Here is a 14,081-nt window from a genome sequence, read left to right as displayed (position 1 = left end):
TGGTGAAATCCCGTCTCTACTAAAAATACAAAAAATTAGCTGGGCATGGTGGCACGCGCCTATAATCCCAGCTACTCAGGAGGCCGAGGCAGAAGAATTGCCTGAACCCAGGAGGCGGAGGTTGCGGTGAGCCGAGATCACGCCATTGCACTCCAGCCTGGGTAACAAGAGTGAAACTCCGTCTCAAAAAAAAAAAAAAAAGTGTAATTATTGCGGGGGCCTCTCTGAAAAGCTCATTTTCTCCTATTGTTGAAGAAAGTGAATTAGAGCAATGGCTATTGTAATATCCTGAGAGTAGTTCTGCTTACACTTTTTATGAGACACCGTCCCACTGTGTCACCCAGGCTGGAGTGTAGTGGTGCAGTCTTGGCTCACTGCAACTTCCACCTCCCAGGCCCAAGCGGTCCTGGTGTCTCAGCCTCCTGAATAGCTGCGACTACAGATGCATGCCACTGCACCTGGCTATGCATACACTTACAAAAATGAAACTATACTTTTTAAGGATCTGTGCCAATTGCAGCTGTTCATAATATCCTTTCAGAATGTGTATAAATATTTGGTCAATAGTATTTCTTAAGAAGGGGAGAACAGTGATACTCTCTGGCTTAAAAAGGATGTACTTTCTTTCTTTTTTTTTTTTTTTTGAGACAGTTTAGCTCTTGTTACCCAGGCTGGAGTGCAATGGCACGATCTCGGCTCACTGCAACCTCCGCCTCCTGGGTTCAGGCAATTCTCCTGCCTCAGCCTCCTGAGTAGCTGGGATTACAGGCACGTGCCACCATGCCCAGCTAATGTTTTGTATTTTTAGTAGAGACGGGGTTTCACTGTGTTGACCGGGATGGTCTCGATCTCTTGACCTCGTGATCCACCCGCCTCGGCCTCCCAAAGTGCTGGGATTACAGGCTTGAGTCACCGCGCCCGGCCAAAAAGGATGTACTTTCTAGGACTTAAAGATCAGAACAGAGGAATCTTAAACTTGATTTGAATTAGCTTCCTGTAATTTGGAATGGAGGAAAAGTAATTTCAGTAAAGCAGGAAATGTATTTATGGGTTAAGCAGCATTGACTTGTCATGGTATGTAGTACAGAGGAAATGTAAGATAGAGATTCCTGCTGTCTATACGTGTAATCAATGTAGTTAAAATACAAATAACGTAAGCAACAGTAAATAGAATGAGTACAATTATGGACAAGGCAGTGTAAAACGGACTTAAAATACCGTGTTCAAAGGAGAGGTAATCAGTGGAGGCTAAAGTGATTAGGAAAGGCTGGAGTGAGACTTGAACAAATAGGATTACATAATATATGGAATAAAGGATTCAGATAGTTTGAATGAAGGATAGAAGAAGGAATGAATTAAGGCTGCTCTTGGTGGCTCATACCTGTTATCCCAGCGCTTTGGAAGGCCGAGGCAGGAGGATTGCTTGAGGCTAGGAGTTTGAGACCAGCCTGGGCAATATAGTGAGACCCTGTCTCTACAAAAAATTTTAAAACTTAGCAGGGTGTGGTGGGCATGCCAACTACTTGGGAGGCTGAGGTGGGAGGATCACTTGAGCTCAGTGATCAAGGCTGCAGTGAGCCATGATTGAGTACTATACTCCAAGCCTGAGTGACAGAGAACCATCTCTTAAAAAACAAAGTAGGGGCTTGGTGCCTCACCTGTAGTCTCAGTACTTTGGGAGGCTGAGGTGGGCGGGTCACCTGAAGTCAAAACTTTGAAAGAGGCTAAGGCAGGTTTATCACCGGATGTCAGGAGTTTGAGACCAGCCTGGCCAACATGGCAAAACCCTATCTTTTTTTTTTTTTTTGAGACGGAGTTTCGCTCTTGTTACCCAGGCTAGAGTGCAATGGCCCGATCTCAGCTCACCGCAACCTCCGCCTCCTGGGTTCAGGCAGTTCTCCTGCCTCAGCCTCCTGAGTAGCTGGGATTACAGGCACACGCCACCATGCCCAGCTAATTTTTTGTATTTTTAGTAGAGACGGGGTTTCACCATGTTGACCAGGATGGTCTCTATCTCTCGACCTCGTGATCCACCCGCCTTGGCCTCCCAAAGTGCTGGGATTACAGGCTTGAGCCACCGCGCCCGGCCGGCAAAACCCTATCTTTACTAAAAATACAAAAATTAGGTGTGGTGGCACACGCCTGTAGTCCAGCTCCTTGGGAGGCTGAGGCAGGAGAATTGCTTGAACCTGGAGGTGGAGCTTGCAGTGAGCTGAGATCCTGCCACTGCACTCCAGCCAGGGTGACAGAGCAAGACTCCATCTCAAAATAATAATCATAAAAAAGTATTAAAATTATGTAATTTTACTTATGTAATTATGTAATTTTAGTACTTTTTTATGATTATTATTTTGAGATGGAGGTGCACACCTGTAGTACCAGCTGCTCGGGAGTCTGAGGTGGGAGGATCGTTTGAGCCTGGGAAGCAGAGGTTGCAGGGAGCAGATATCGAGCCACTGCACTCCAGCCTGGGTGACAGAGTTAGACCCTGTCTCAAAACCAGAAGAACGACCCTAGAATGTGTGTATACATGGGGTTTGGAGTCTAACGGTCCTAATTTTGAATCATAGACTCTAATACTTAAGTTTCTGGGCACATTGACTTGAATCAGGTCTTCCTCTATACTAATCCTGTTTCTCAGAGAATTTAGGATTATCAAGTATAGGATGCTTAGCACACCACCTGGCACAGAAGGCTCTGTAACGAGAACTGTGAAACAAGGGAGCTTTATCTGCTTGGATGAGAGAGGATTCCTGCCACGGATAGGGATCAGGGATGTAGACCATGCAAAATTTGCAAGGTCTTGTTGAATGGAAAGTAGTAGATAAATTTCTTGTAAATATTCTTGTCATGTTTTTTTCATGTCAGAATTCTCAAGGAATTATTCAGCTACTGAAAACTTTCAGCTCATTTATTGAGGAGAAGCAAACTGATTGTGGTACATGAGTATTGTCTCCTTTTGCTTTTTTTTGATTTACTAGATTTATTAGGATTACATAGGAGTATTTACCTAAATGTTAATAGTGGCCTTCTGTGGTGGGGGGAGGGTTGTGGAAGTATATATGATCTTTATTTTTTTCTTTGTACTTTTCTGTTTTCTAATTTACTACAGTAAACTTGTACCAAAAAGCAGGAACTAGGTGCTAGTGCTAATATTCAACTTAATCTTTTTGAGCATTCATCTCATTTAAATATTAGATTTCTTTGTGTAAGCTTTTAGTTTTCAAAATCCTTCAGTTTGTATTTTTACTTTTTTTTTTTTTTTTTGAGACGGAGTTTCGCTCTTGTTGCCCAGGCTGGAGTGCAATGGCGCGATCTCGGCTCACCGCAACCTCCGCCTCCTGGGTTCAGGCAATTCTCCTGCCTCAGCCTCCTGAGTAGCTGGGATTACAGGCACACGCCACCATGCCCAGCTAATTTTTAGTATTTTTAGTAGAGACGGGGTTTCACCATGTTGACCAGGTTGGTCTCGATCTCTCGACCTTGTGATCCACCCGCCTCGGCCTCCCAAAGTGCTGGGATTACAGGCTTGAGCCACCGCGCCCGACCTGTATTTTTACTTTTTTTTTTTTGAGACAGAGTCTCACTCTCAGGTGGGAGTGCAGTGGCACAATGTTGGCTCACTGCAACCTTCACCTGTGGGGTTCAAGCGATTCTCCTTCCTCAGCCAACCAAGTAGCTGGGATTACAGGTTCCTGCCACGGTGCCTGGCTAATTTTTGTATTTTTAGTAGAGGTGAGATTTCACCATGTTGGCCAGGCCAGTCTGGAATTCCTGACCTCAGGTGATTCGCCTGCCTCGGCCCCACAGAGTGCTGGGATTATAGGGTGTGAGCCACCGCACCTGGTCTTCTTTTTTTTTTTTTTTGAGATGAAGTTTGCTCTGTTCCCCAGGCTGGAATGCAGTGGCACAATCTTGGATCACTGCAGCCTCCACTTCCCAGGTTCAAGTGTTTCTTCTGCCTCAACTTCCTGAGTAGCTGGGATTACAGGCACATGCCGCAACGACCGGCTAATTTTTGTATTTTCAGTAGAGGTGGGATTTCACCATGTTGCCCAGGCTGGTCTCAAACTCCTGACTTCACATGATCTGCCTGGCTTGGCAGATCAAAGTGCTGGGATTATATGCATGAGCCAGTGTGCTTGGCCGCTGTTTTTACATATTGACCCAATTCAGCAAATTGATCATATTCTTATTTTTCAGTTGTCCTTTTTTAATGGAAGTGTAGGAACTTTTTTTAAAAAATTTGTCCCACATCAATATATAATTTTAAAGGTAGCTAACTGGATTTTTTAGAATGTGAAACAGGACTTTTTTTTTTTTTTTGAGACGGGGTCACTCTGTCACTCAGGCTGGAGTGCAGTGGCATGATCATAGCTCTCTGCAACCTTGACTGCAAGAAATGAGTTTTAAGTTTTATTTATTTTTTTGTTGTTGTTGTTTGTTTGAGATGAAGCCTCATTCTTTGGCCCAGACTGAAATGCAGTGGTGCCGACTCACTGCAACCTCTGCTTCCTGGGTTCAAGTGATTTTCCTGCCCTAGCCTCCCGAATAATGGGGAGTACAGGCACCTGCCACCATGCCCAGCTAATTTTTGTGTTTTTAGTAGAGCTGGAGTTTCACTGTGTTGGCCAGGCTGATATTGAACTCCTGACTTTGTGATCCTTGGCCTCCCAAAGTGCTGGGATTACAGGCATGAGCTCTGTCACCCAGGCTGGAGTGCAGTGCCACGATTTCTGCTTACTGCAACCTCCACAGCTCTCCCCTCCACCCCCACCCCCCCACCCACCCCCCCCACCCCCCCCACCCCCCGCCAAGTTCAGGCAGTTCTTCTGCCTCAGCCTCCCGAGTAGCTGGCACTACAGGTGCATGCTGTCATGCCCAGCAGATTTTTTGTATTTTAGTAGAGATGGGGTTTCACTGTGTTGCCCAGGCTGGTCTCAAACTCCTGAGCTTAAGCAGTCTGCCTGTTTCAGCCTCCCAAGGTGCTGGGATTACAGGCATGAGCCACTGCCCCTGGCAGTCCAATAAGTTTTAAGAGGTAAAAGCGATTACTTTTTATTTCGGTGTTGGAGTGGGTTGAGAAGGCTTTACAGACAAAATAGATACTATTTCTAGAGAACATGTGAAGGGACTGGACATTTCAGATGTCAAAAGTGGCATAAGCAAAGCTGGAAGATGGGGATATTTTATTCAACTTGTGTTAATTTTGTGCATGAAATACAGCTGGAAAGTGGGTTTAGGTTGAGAGAGGCCTTAGGTTCCATATTAAGGAAGATAGGTTTGATTTCTGGTAGTTGGTTTTGTTTGGAGGGTAATTCGAAGCAAGGCAGCATCAGAGTTACTGAGGTAGAAGAGGAAATTAACACTTCAGCAGGATTTGCATGAAAGCTGGGAATTGTAATTGCTTTGAGGAGGTAAGGGTTTGAAAAAAGCTGCAGGAAAGAATGGAAGATGAGTGAAATTGCTTTTTTTGAGTTATGTTGTGATAGGGGTCATGGAGGGATATACCTTAGAAATTCAGATCTGGTGGTATTTAGAAAGATGGAGATTTGCCAATTATTAGGCTAATGTTAGGCAGCCTTTTTGAGGTGGAGGAAGTGGGTGAGATTGCCTTGGGCAATTTCCTCAAGGGGAACATGGGCTTTGAGAGGAGACACATTTACATGATACCGAGGGATATTTTATTTATTTGCACCTAGTGCCTACAACAGAGATTTTATTTATTTAGTGATTGGTGGCATAGTTGCAGAAAGGCTGAGTTTGACACCTGTGCTTTTGAGGGGCTTCTTCCAGCACTTTCTAGGCCCAAAAGCTTAGGATTTGGAGGAATTCTGATGAGATCCTAGGGTATCCCATGTTTGTTCTTCCTGCTAGTCAGTAGAGGGCCTGGCTACCTGCAGCTGCCCTGGGAGATTGGCTCACAGGGGTTCTTATCCATTGGTTAGAAAGGACCGTTGAAGCCCTGGGAGGCCCAGTATTCTGCCAGTTTTCACAGGGCTCTTAAGTTTATGTTTTATCAAATGAATAGGTCATCTAATTTAGTCATATTTGGACCAAGGCAGTATGGTTCTAGAGCTTTTTTTTTTTTTTTTTTTTTTGAGATGCAGTTTCGCTATGTTGCCCAGGCTGGAGTGCAATGGCACAATCCTGGCTCACTGTAACCCCCGCCTCTCAGGTTCAAGCGATTCTCCTGCCTCAGCCTCCCAATAGCTGGGATTACAGGCGCCTGCCACCATGCCCAGTTAATTTTTTTGTATTTTTAGTAGAGATGGGGTTTCACCAGGCTGGCCAGGCTGGTCTTAAACTCCTGACCTCGTGATCTGCCTGCCTTGGCCTCCCAAAGTGCTGGGATGTACAGCTGTGAGCCACTGAGTCTGGCCAAAATTTACTCATTAATACTTTTTTTTTTTTTTTCCAGATGGAGTCTTGCTCTGTCATCAGGGTGGAGTGCAGTGGTGCAGTCTCAGCTTGCTGCAACCTCTGACTCCCTGGTTCAAGCTAATCCCCTTGCATTAGCCTCTTGGGTAGCTGCGATTACAGGCATGCACCACCATGTCCAGTTTATTTTTGCATTTTTGGTAGAGATGGGGTTTTACCGTGTTGGCCATAATGGTCTTGATTTCCTGACCTCAGGTGATCCGCTTGCCTTGGCCTCCCAAATTGCTGAGATTACAGGCGTGAGCCACTTCGCTTTTTAAGCTTAGGCACAGCATTGGTATTTTTTTTTAACCTTCAAGCAGGTTTCAGTTTTGCCTTTCTAAAAGAAGCAGTAAATAGGTTAAATCAGGAGGTAGTGTGTGAATTGGTGATTTAGAAGAATGTTCAGAAGCGGGAATAAAGTTCGTAGTCAGAAATTCTAAGTCCTGGCTACGTGTGGTGGTTTCACACCTATGATCCCAGCATTTTGGGGAGGCCAAGGTATGTGAATCATCTGAGGTCAGGAGTTCAAGACCAGCCTGATTAACATGGTGAAGCCCTGTCTTTACTGAAAATACAAAAATTAGCTGGGCGTGGTGGTGCACGCCTGTAATCCCAGCTACTCAGAAGGTTGAGGCATGAGAATCACTGGAACCTAGGAGGTAGAGGTTGCAGAGTTGAGATAGGGCCACTGCAGTCCAGCCCAGATAACAGGGTGAGACTCTGTCTCCAAAAAAAAAAAAAAAAAATTGAGTACCTGGAAACTAGTTCTAAAAAAAATTACCTTTTTGCTTATATAATGGGGCAAGAGTTGTTTTCAGGGTTTGTAGACTATATTCTTGGTGAAGTTATGAGTTGTCTTAAAAATATTGGCCGGGTGCGGCGGCTCAAGGCTGTAGTTCCAGCACTTTGGGAGGCTAAGGCGAGCTGATCACGAGATCAAGAGATTGAGACCAGCCTGGCCAACATGGTGAAACCCCGTCTCTACTAAAAATACATAAATTAGCTGGGTGTGGTGGTGTGCGCCTGTAGTCCAAGCTACGCCAGGGGCTGAGGCAGGAGAATTGCTTGAACCCGGGAAGTGGAGGTTGCAGTGAGCCGAGATTGAGCCGCTGCACTCCAGCCTGGTGCCTGGCGACACAGCAAAACTCTGTCTCAAAAACAAACAAAAATTAATATATTGATGTAAGGATACATTATTTTATACTGGGATTTTGAACAGGAGACTTGAAAAATAATTAGAAGATGGTAGAGACTGTCTAGTTTACCTCTCTGTAGTATTCTAGACAGGTAGTTAACACAGCAGACTTGTGCTCCAGCATGTAAATGACAGGACTCCATTGTAAGACACAACCCATTTCATGTACAGATTTACTCAGTAGAAAGGTCAACATCATAGGTGCGTACCATTAAAATATATTGCGTTTTAGCTGACACTCAGATCTTGCCTGTTGTGGTTTTGGATTTATTATTGCAATAAGATTTAATTCTTAAGTGGTTTGTTTTATCTTCTAGGGCATGCATTTCTTTTGGTCCTAAGAATCGTTCAATTGGAGCAGCAGCTAAAAGCCAGGTAAAGTTGTTTTTTTTTTCCTCCCTAAAATGACTTATTTCTTTGGTTCATCCATGTGTTCAGCAAGTAGTTTAATGCCCATTATGTGCCTAGCACGGGTAGGCCCTGGGCATACAGCTGACAGATACAGACCTGTTTGCTCTTCTCATATACAGTCAACCTCAGAATTCCATGGGTTCTGCATCTGTAGATTTAAACAACTGTGGATCAAAAAGAGTTTTGAGAAAAAAAAAACAACAATGCAACAATAAAAAAAAATGCAAATAAAAACAATCCAGTATAACAACTACTTACATAGCATTTAGATTGTATTAGGTATTATAAGTAATCTAGAGATGACTTTAAGTATACAGGAGGATGTGCATGGGTTATAGGCCAATACTACATTGTTTTGTACAAGGGACTTGGGCATCCCTGGAGTTTGGTCTAATTCAAGGGGTGTCCTGGAATCAATCCTCTGCAGATACACAAGGACCACTACTTCAGTGAGAAGCAAATAGCCTTAAAATAGCATTAGCTGGCTGAGTGTGGTGGCTCATGCCTGTAATCCCAGTACTTTGGGAGGTGGAGGTGCACAGATCATCTGAGGTTGGGAGTTTGAGACCAGCCTGACCAACATGGAGAAACCCCATCTTTTTTTTTTTTTTTTTTTTTTTTTTTTTGAGACGGAGTTTCACTCTTGTTACCCAGGCTGGAGTGCAATGGCGCGATCTCGGCTCACCGCAACCTCCGCCTCCTGGGTTCAGGCAATTCTCCTGCCTCAGCCTCCTGAGTAGCTGGGATTACAGGCACGTGCCACCATGCCCAGCTAATTTTTTGTATTTTTAGTAGAGGCGGGGTTTCACCATGTTGACCAGGATGGTCTCGATCTCTCGACCTCGTGATCCACCCGCCTCGGCCTCCCAAAGTGCTGGGATTACAGGCTTGAGCCACCGTGCCCGGCCGCGAAACCCCATCTTTACTAAAAGAAAATTCAAATTAGCTGCACATGGTGGTGTATTCCTGTAATCCTAGTTACTCCAGAAGCTGAGGCAGGAGAATCGTGGGAGGTGGAGGTTGTGGTGAGCGGAGATCATGCCATTGCACTCCAGCCTGTGCAACAAGAGTGAAACTCCCTCTCAAAAAAAAAAAAGTAAATAAATAAAATAAAATACCATTATTAGTATAATCTGTTTAATGCAAACTGCCAGGATGTGTTTTGCCCAGATCATGTTAAGCAAGACTAGCTTGTTCCTTGATATTTTACATGCTCCTTAAAGTCTGTCTTGTTGGGCCTTTCATCTTACTTTATATATATAAGGTAAGCGTTGATCTTGTTTAGTCAAGATTCTCAAGGAAGGGAAGCATACATCTAGAAATACATTAAAGGACTTGCTTTTAGTTTACCCTGTAAACCAGGAACCTGATGTAATTGCTGATTTCTGAAAAACCCAGAGCAGCAGAACCCCAAAAGTTCTGTTATTCTAAGTGTCTGAGATATCTGTAAAATTAAGTTAAAAAAAAAATTGACCTTCTTATGGTTCAGTCTAGAGCAACCCTATAGGGTAAATCTGTTTTTGAATGGAGCAGGGCCTAAAATTTATTAGTCTAAAAGTGGTGCTTGGCTAATTGGTTTGTCATTAAGTTGGGTGTTTTATAGTTCATTTTCACAGTGCTCGACATCTTGTAGGAGATAGAAGGTAGAAAATATAGGGCCATTTTGAAATCATTTTCCTTCTAAAATTTGAGTGAATTGCTCCAGTTTTTTTTTTTTTTTTTTTTTTTTTTTTTTTTTTTTTTTTTTTTTTTTTTTTTTTGAGAACGGAGTTTCGCTCTTGTTACCCAGGCTGTAGTGCAATGGCACGATCTTGGCTCACCGCAGCCTCCGCCTCCTGGATTCAGGCAATTCTCCTGCCTCAGCCTCCTGAGTAGCTGGGATTACAGGCACGCGCCACCATGCCCAGCTAATTTTTTGTATTTTTAGTAGAGACGGGGTTCCACCATGTTGACCAGGATGGTCTTGATCTCTTGACCTCGTGATCCACCCGCCTCGGCCTCCCAAAGTGCTGGGATTACAGGCTTGAGCCACCGCGCCCAGCCTTGCACCAGTTTTTTAAAAGCTACTTTTCATGATTTAGAAAGAGTTACTGTTGGCCGGGCGCGGTGGCTCAAGCCTGTAATCCCAGCACTTTGGGAGGCCGAGGCGGGTGGATCACGAGGTCAAGAGATCGAGACCATCCTGGTCAACATGGTGGAACCCCGTCTCTACTAAAAATACAAAAAATTAGCTGGGCGTGGTGGCGCGTGCCTGTAATCCCAGCTACTCAGGAGGCTGAGGCAGGAGAATTGCCTGAATCCAGGAGGCGGAGGCTGCGGTGAGCCGAGATGGTGCCATTGCACTCCAGCCTGGGTAACAAGAGCGAAACTCCGTCTCAAAAAAAAGAAAGAGTTACTGTACTAAACTGGCTGCCCAGTTCTAGGTTGATACAGTTATTGTGTTACAGAGTTTCTTTTTGGCAGCTTACTCAAGGAGGGTCTGATTGGGGAGGCCTCATCTGTTTTACAAAAGGACTTTTGTGTGTGCCTTTTCATCTAGTTGATACAGGAGCTTATTACATTTCCTGCACTGGGAAGAGGAGCCTATAAATCCTAAGCAGAAGGTCTTCTGGAATTTTTTGAATCTTTTTGTCAGCATTTTCCCTTCATAAATTGATAGTTTATTCTAAAGGAATTAGGTAACATAGATACAAAAGTGAAGGAATTTGAAAGTCATTTGTTCAGCCTTTATACAAAAGTCATATAGACATTTGTCTTAACCACTTTTAAAAACTTTTACCTATTGTATGGTATTTCATTGTCTGGATTTACCATAATTTATTTAAGCATTTTCCTGTTATTAACCATTTAGGCTGTTTTTAGGTGTCTGCTATTACAAATAACACTCTTTCAGTATCCTTTTGTGTTCATTTTTGTGTACTTAGTATGATTTTTATTTGTTTAACTGTAATTTTCTTTTTTTGTTTTTTTGAGAGACAGAGTCTTGCTTTGTCGTCCAGGCTGGAGTGCAGTGGCCGTATCTCAGCTCAATGCAACCTCCACCTCCCAGGTTCAAGTGATTCTCGTGCCTCAGCGCCCTGAGTAGCTGGGATTACAGGTGTTCACCACCATGCCTGGCTAATTTTTTGTATTTTTATTAGAGACAGTGTTTCACCATGTTGGTAAAGCTGGTCTTGAACTCCTGACCTCAGATGAGGCCTTGGCCTCTCAAATTTCTGGGATTACAGGAGTGAGCCACCACATCTGGCTTTAACTAGAATTTCTGAATCAATTTATGTATAGCTGAATTGGTTCCTGGAAACGTTAAACCATAAACTATGGACAGTTTTTAAAGGCTAAAAGTTACTTTATGTAAATGTTTATTGGAAGTTAAAGAATGGAAATGCTTCTACAATGACCTGACTTCAGGAGATATAGGAAGAGCAGGGCTCTATTTTTAGCCCTCCCACTGTGAGACCTGTGCAAGTCCCTTATCCCTCACTTCGAATCCTAGTAAGCACCATTTAGAAAAGTTTAGTGTCTGGGTCGGGTGTGGTGTGGCTCATGCTTGTAATCCCAGCACTTTGGGAGGCCTAGATGGGCAGATCACCTGAGGTCAGGAAATTGAGACCATCTTGGCCAACATGGTGAAACCTCGTCTCTACTAAAAATGTAAAAATTAGCCAGGCATGGTGGCAGATGCGTGTAATCCCAGCTATTTGGGAGACTGAGACAGGAGAATCACTTGAACCCGGGAGGCGGAGGTTGCAGTGAGCCGAGATTGCACCACTGCACTCCAGCCTGGCCACAGAGTGAGACTCTGTCTTAAAAAAAGAAAAAAAAAGAAAAAAGAAAAGTTTAGTGTCTATAGAAACTGAAACCAAGAAGGCAACTAAATTTAAAATGATGCTAATTTTATCTGAGGATGTTGAAGTTAAAAAAAAAAAATTATTAGTAGTCTTTCCACTCTTTGATATTCTTTCTCTTAGGTAATTTCTAATGCAAAGAACACAGTCCAAGGATTTAAAAGATTCCATGGCCGAGCATTCTCTGATCCATTTGTGGAGGCAGAGAAGTCTAACCTTGCATATGATATTGAGCAATTGCCCACAGGATTAACGGGTATAAAGGTAAGGTTGTCAAGTTAAATGCCTTATGATTAAAATGCAGTATTATTTTTTTATCTGTTCAATATATATCTTTACTATTTTGATGTCAGATTGTAATGAAAATGCTTACACATGCGTAGGAGCAGCTTTTTGCTGGTAAAGATTTTTTGGCATTTTTGAATGATCTGGACTTTGGTTGGGAACTGTGGGTGGTGCTCTTAACATGGGTTGGAAGCCTAGGTAGTGATGGTTTGAAGTTAACACTGCCATTGCTGCTTGTTTGGCTCACTGATGCAAATGACCTTTTTAGCGTGATTTTAGGGAGTGACTTCTGGAAAAGCAGGTGAAAGAATCACAGTTTTTTTTTTGTTTTGTTTTTTGTTTTTTGAGAAGGAGTTTTGCTTTTGTTACCCAGGATGGAGTGCAATGGCGCGATCTCGGCTCACCGCAACCTCTGCCTCCTGGGTTCAGGCTATTCTCCTGCCCTAGCCTCCTGAGTAGCTGGGATTACAGGCACGCGCCACCATGCCCAGCTAATTTTTTTGTATTTTTTAGTAGAGACAGGGTTTCGCCATGTTTACCAGGATGATTTTGAACTCCCGACCTCAGGTGATCCGCCCGCCTTGGCCTCCAAAGTGCTTGGATTACAGGCGTGAGGCATGACGTCCGGCTGTTTTTTTTTTTTTTTCTTTCTTTTTTTTTTCGAGGTGGCATCTCGCCCTGTTGCCGTGGCTGGAGTGCAATGGCATGATCTCAGCTCACTGCAACCTCTGCATCCTGGGTTTGAGTGATTCTCCTGCCTCAGCCTCCTGAGTAGCTGGGATTACAGGCGTGTGCCGTCATGCCTGGCTAATTTTTTCTATCTTTAGTAGATACATGTTGAGTATCTTTACATGTATCTTTAGTAGATACATGGCCATGTTGGCCAGATTGTTCTTGAACCCCTGACCTTGTGATCCACCTGCCTTGACCTACCAAAGTGTTGGGATTACAAGCATGAGCTACTATGCCCGGCAGGAATCACAGTTTTAAGTCACTAGCAGATAAGTGGACATACTCTTGGCAATAGGACTTAATTTGGAAAGAGATGATCTTTTGGTGTGAAGTGAGTTTGGTCTTTGTCTCTGGTACATCTAGAGGAGACTCTGTGAAGTGTGCAGTGAACTGATCACAGAAAAGAGGTAAGAGGCTGGGAGATAGTTAGGGCAGACACATCTGCCTCTTGCACTCAGAGGTAATTGGAATTCACAAGGCGGGGGTGGGGGCGGGATTGGCTTTCTAGGCAGGTGAATTTATGGACAGTTTTGGTTTTGGAGACCAAGAATCATGGAGAACACGCTGGAAAGCCAAGAGATGGTGAGAACTGTGATAAAAGGCAGTCTGCTGTTCCAGTAGCCAAGAATTTAGTTGTATTTAGAAGTGAAAAATTCTGATAACTAAAGAGATGACTGGGCTTACTTAAAATATCTGTGGTAATTCTCTAAGGACAGTTTGAATGACATGGTAAAAGATGAAGCTAAAGCACAGGAGAGAGAAAGGGATTAAAAAGGAAGGTGACTCAATGAGTAGTACTTATTAATTGTAAAAGAAATAGGGTAAGTATTGGCAGATTTAGTTATAAGCATTGCAAGAACCAAAGTAGAAAAAGATTAGGAAGAAGACCTGGGGAACAAGTAGATCCAAGTCTAAAAGTGAAGGGATTGACATCAGAATTAGGCAAATAGGGAAGAAAGGGATAATTGAGAAAGGGCACTAGGAGGGGTACTGCCCCATCTTTAGCATGCAATAAAGTAAGAACTGTTCAGTTCTAAACCATAATAAGTTGTGGTTGGGCTGGGGAGTGAGAAGGTGGCACACAAGCTGAGTTAGGGCAGCAGCTGAAAGAAAGGTGTTCTATTCTGGATTGTAATTGGGTAATATGGGCATGTGAGATGGGATGGGATTATTTTAGGCAATTTTTTTTT

General features: G+C 43.6%; 1 protein-coding gene across 2 annotated transcripts in view; it reads left to right on the top strand.

The window, feature by feature from the left end:
- HSPA4 (heat shock protein family A (Hsp70) member 4) overlaps positions 1-14,081 on the top strand; it is a 64,045-nt gene that overhangs the window by 7,705 nt on the left and 42,259 nt on the right. For both annotated transcript variants that reach the window (XM_074381546.1, XM_003920590.4), the window contains exons 2-3: positions 7,936-7,993; positions 11,998-12,138. In XM_074381546.1, coding sequence (XP_074237647.1) covers positions 7,936-7,993; positions 11,998-12,138 — 199 coding nt within the window. The remainder of the gene's footprint in view (positions 1-7,935; positions 7,994-11,997; positions 12,139-14,081) is intronic.

This window comes from Saimiri boliviensis, chromosome 1 (assembly GCF_048565385.1).
Source record: "Saimiri boliviensis isolate mSaiBol1 chromosome 1, mSaiBol1.pri, whole genome shotgun sequence".
NCBI lineage: Eukaryota > Metazoa > Chordata > Mammalia > Primates > Cebidae > Saimiri > Saimiri boliviensis.
This window is presented reverse-complemented; position numbering and strand designations above follow the sequence as displayed.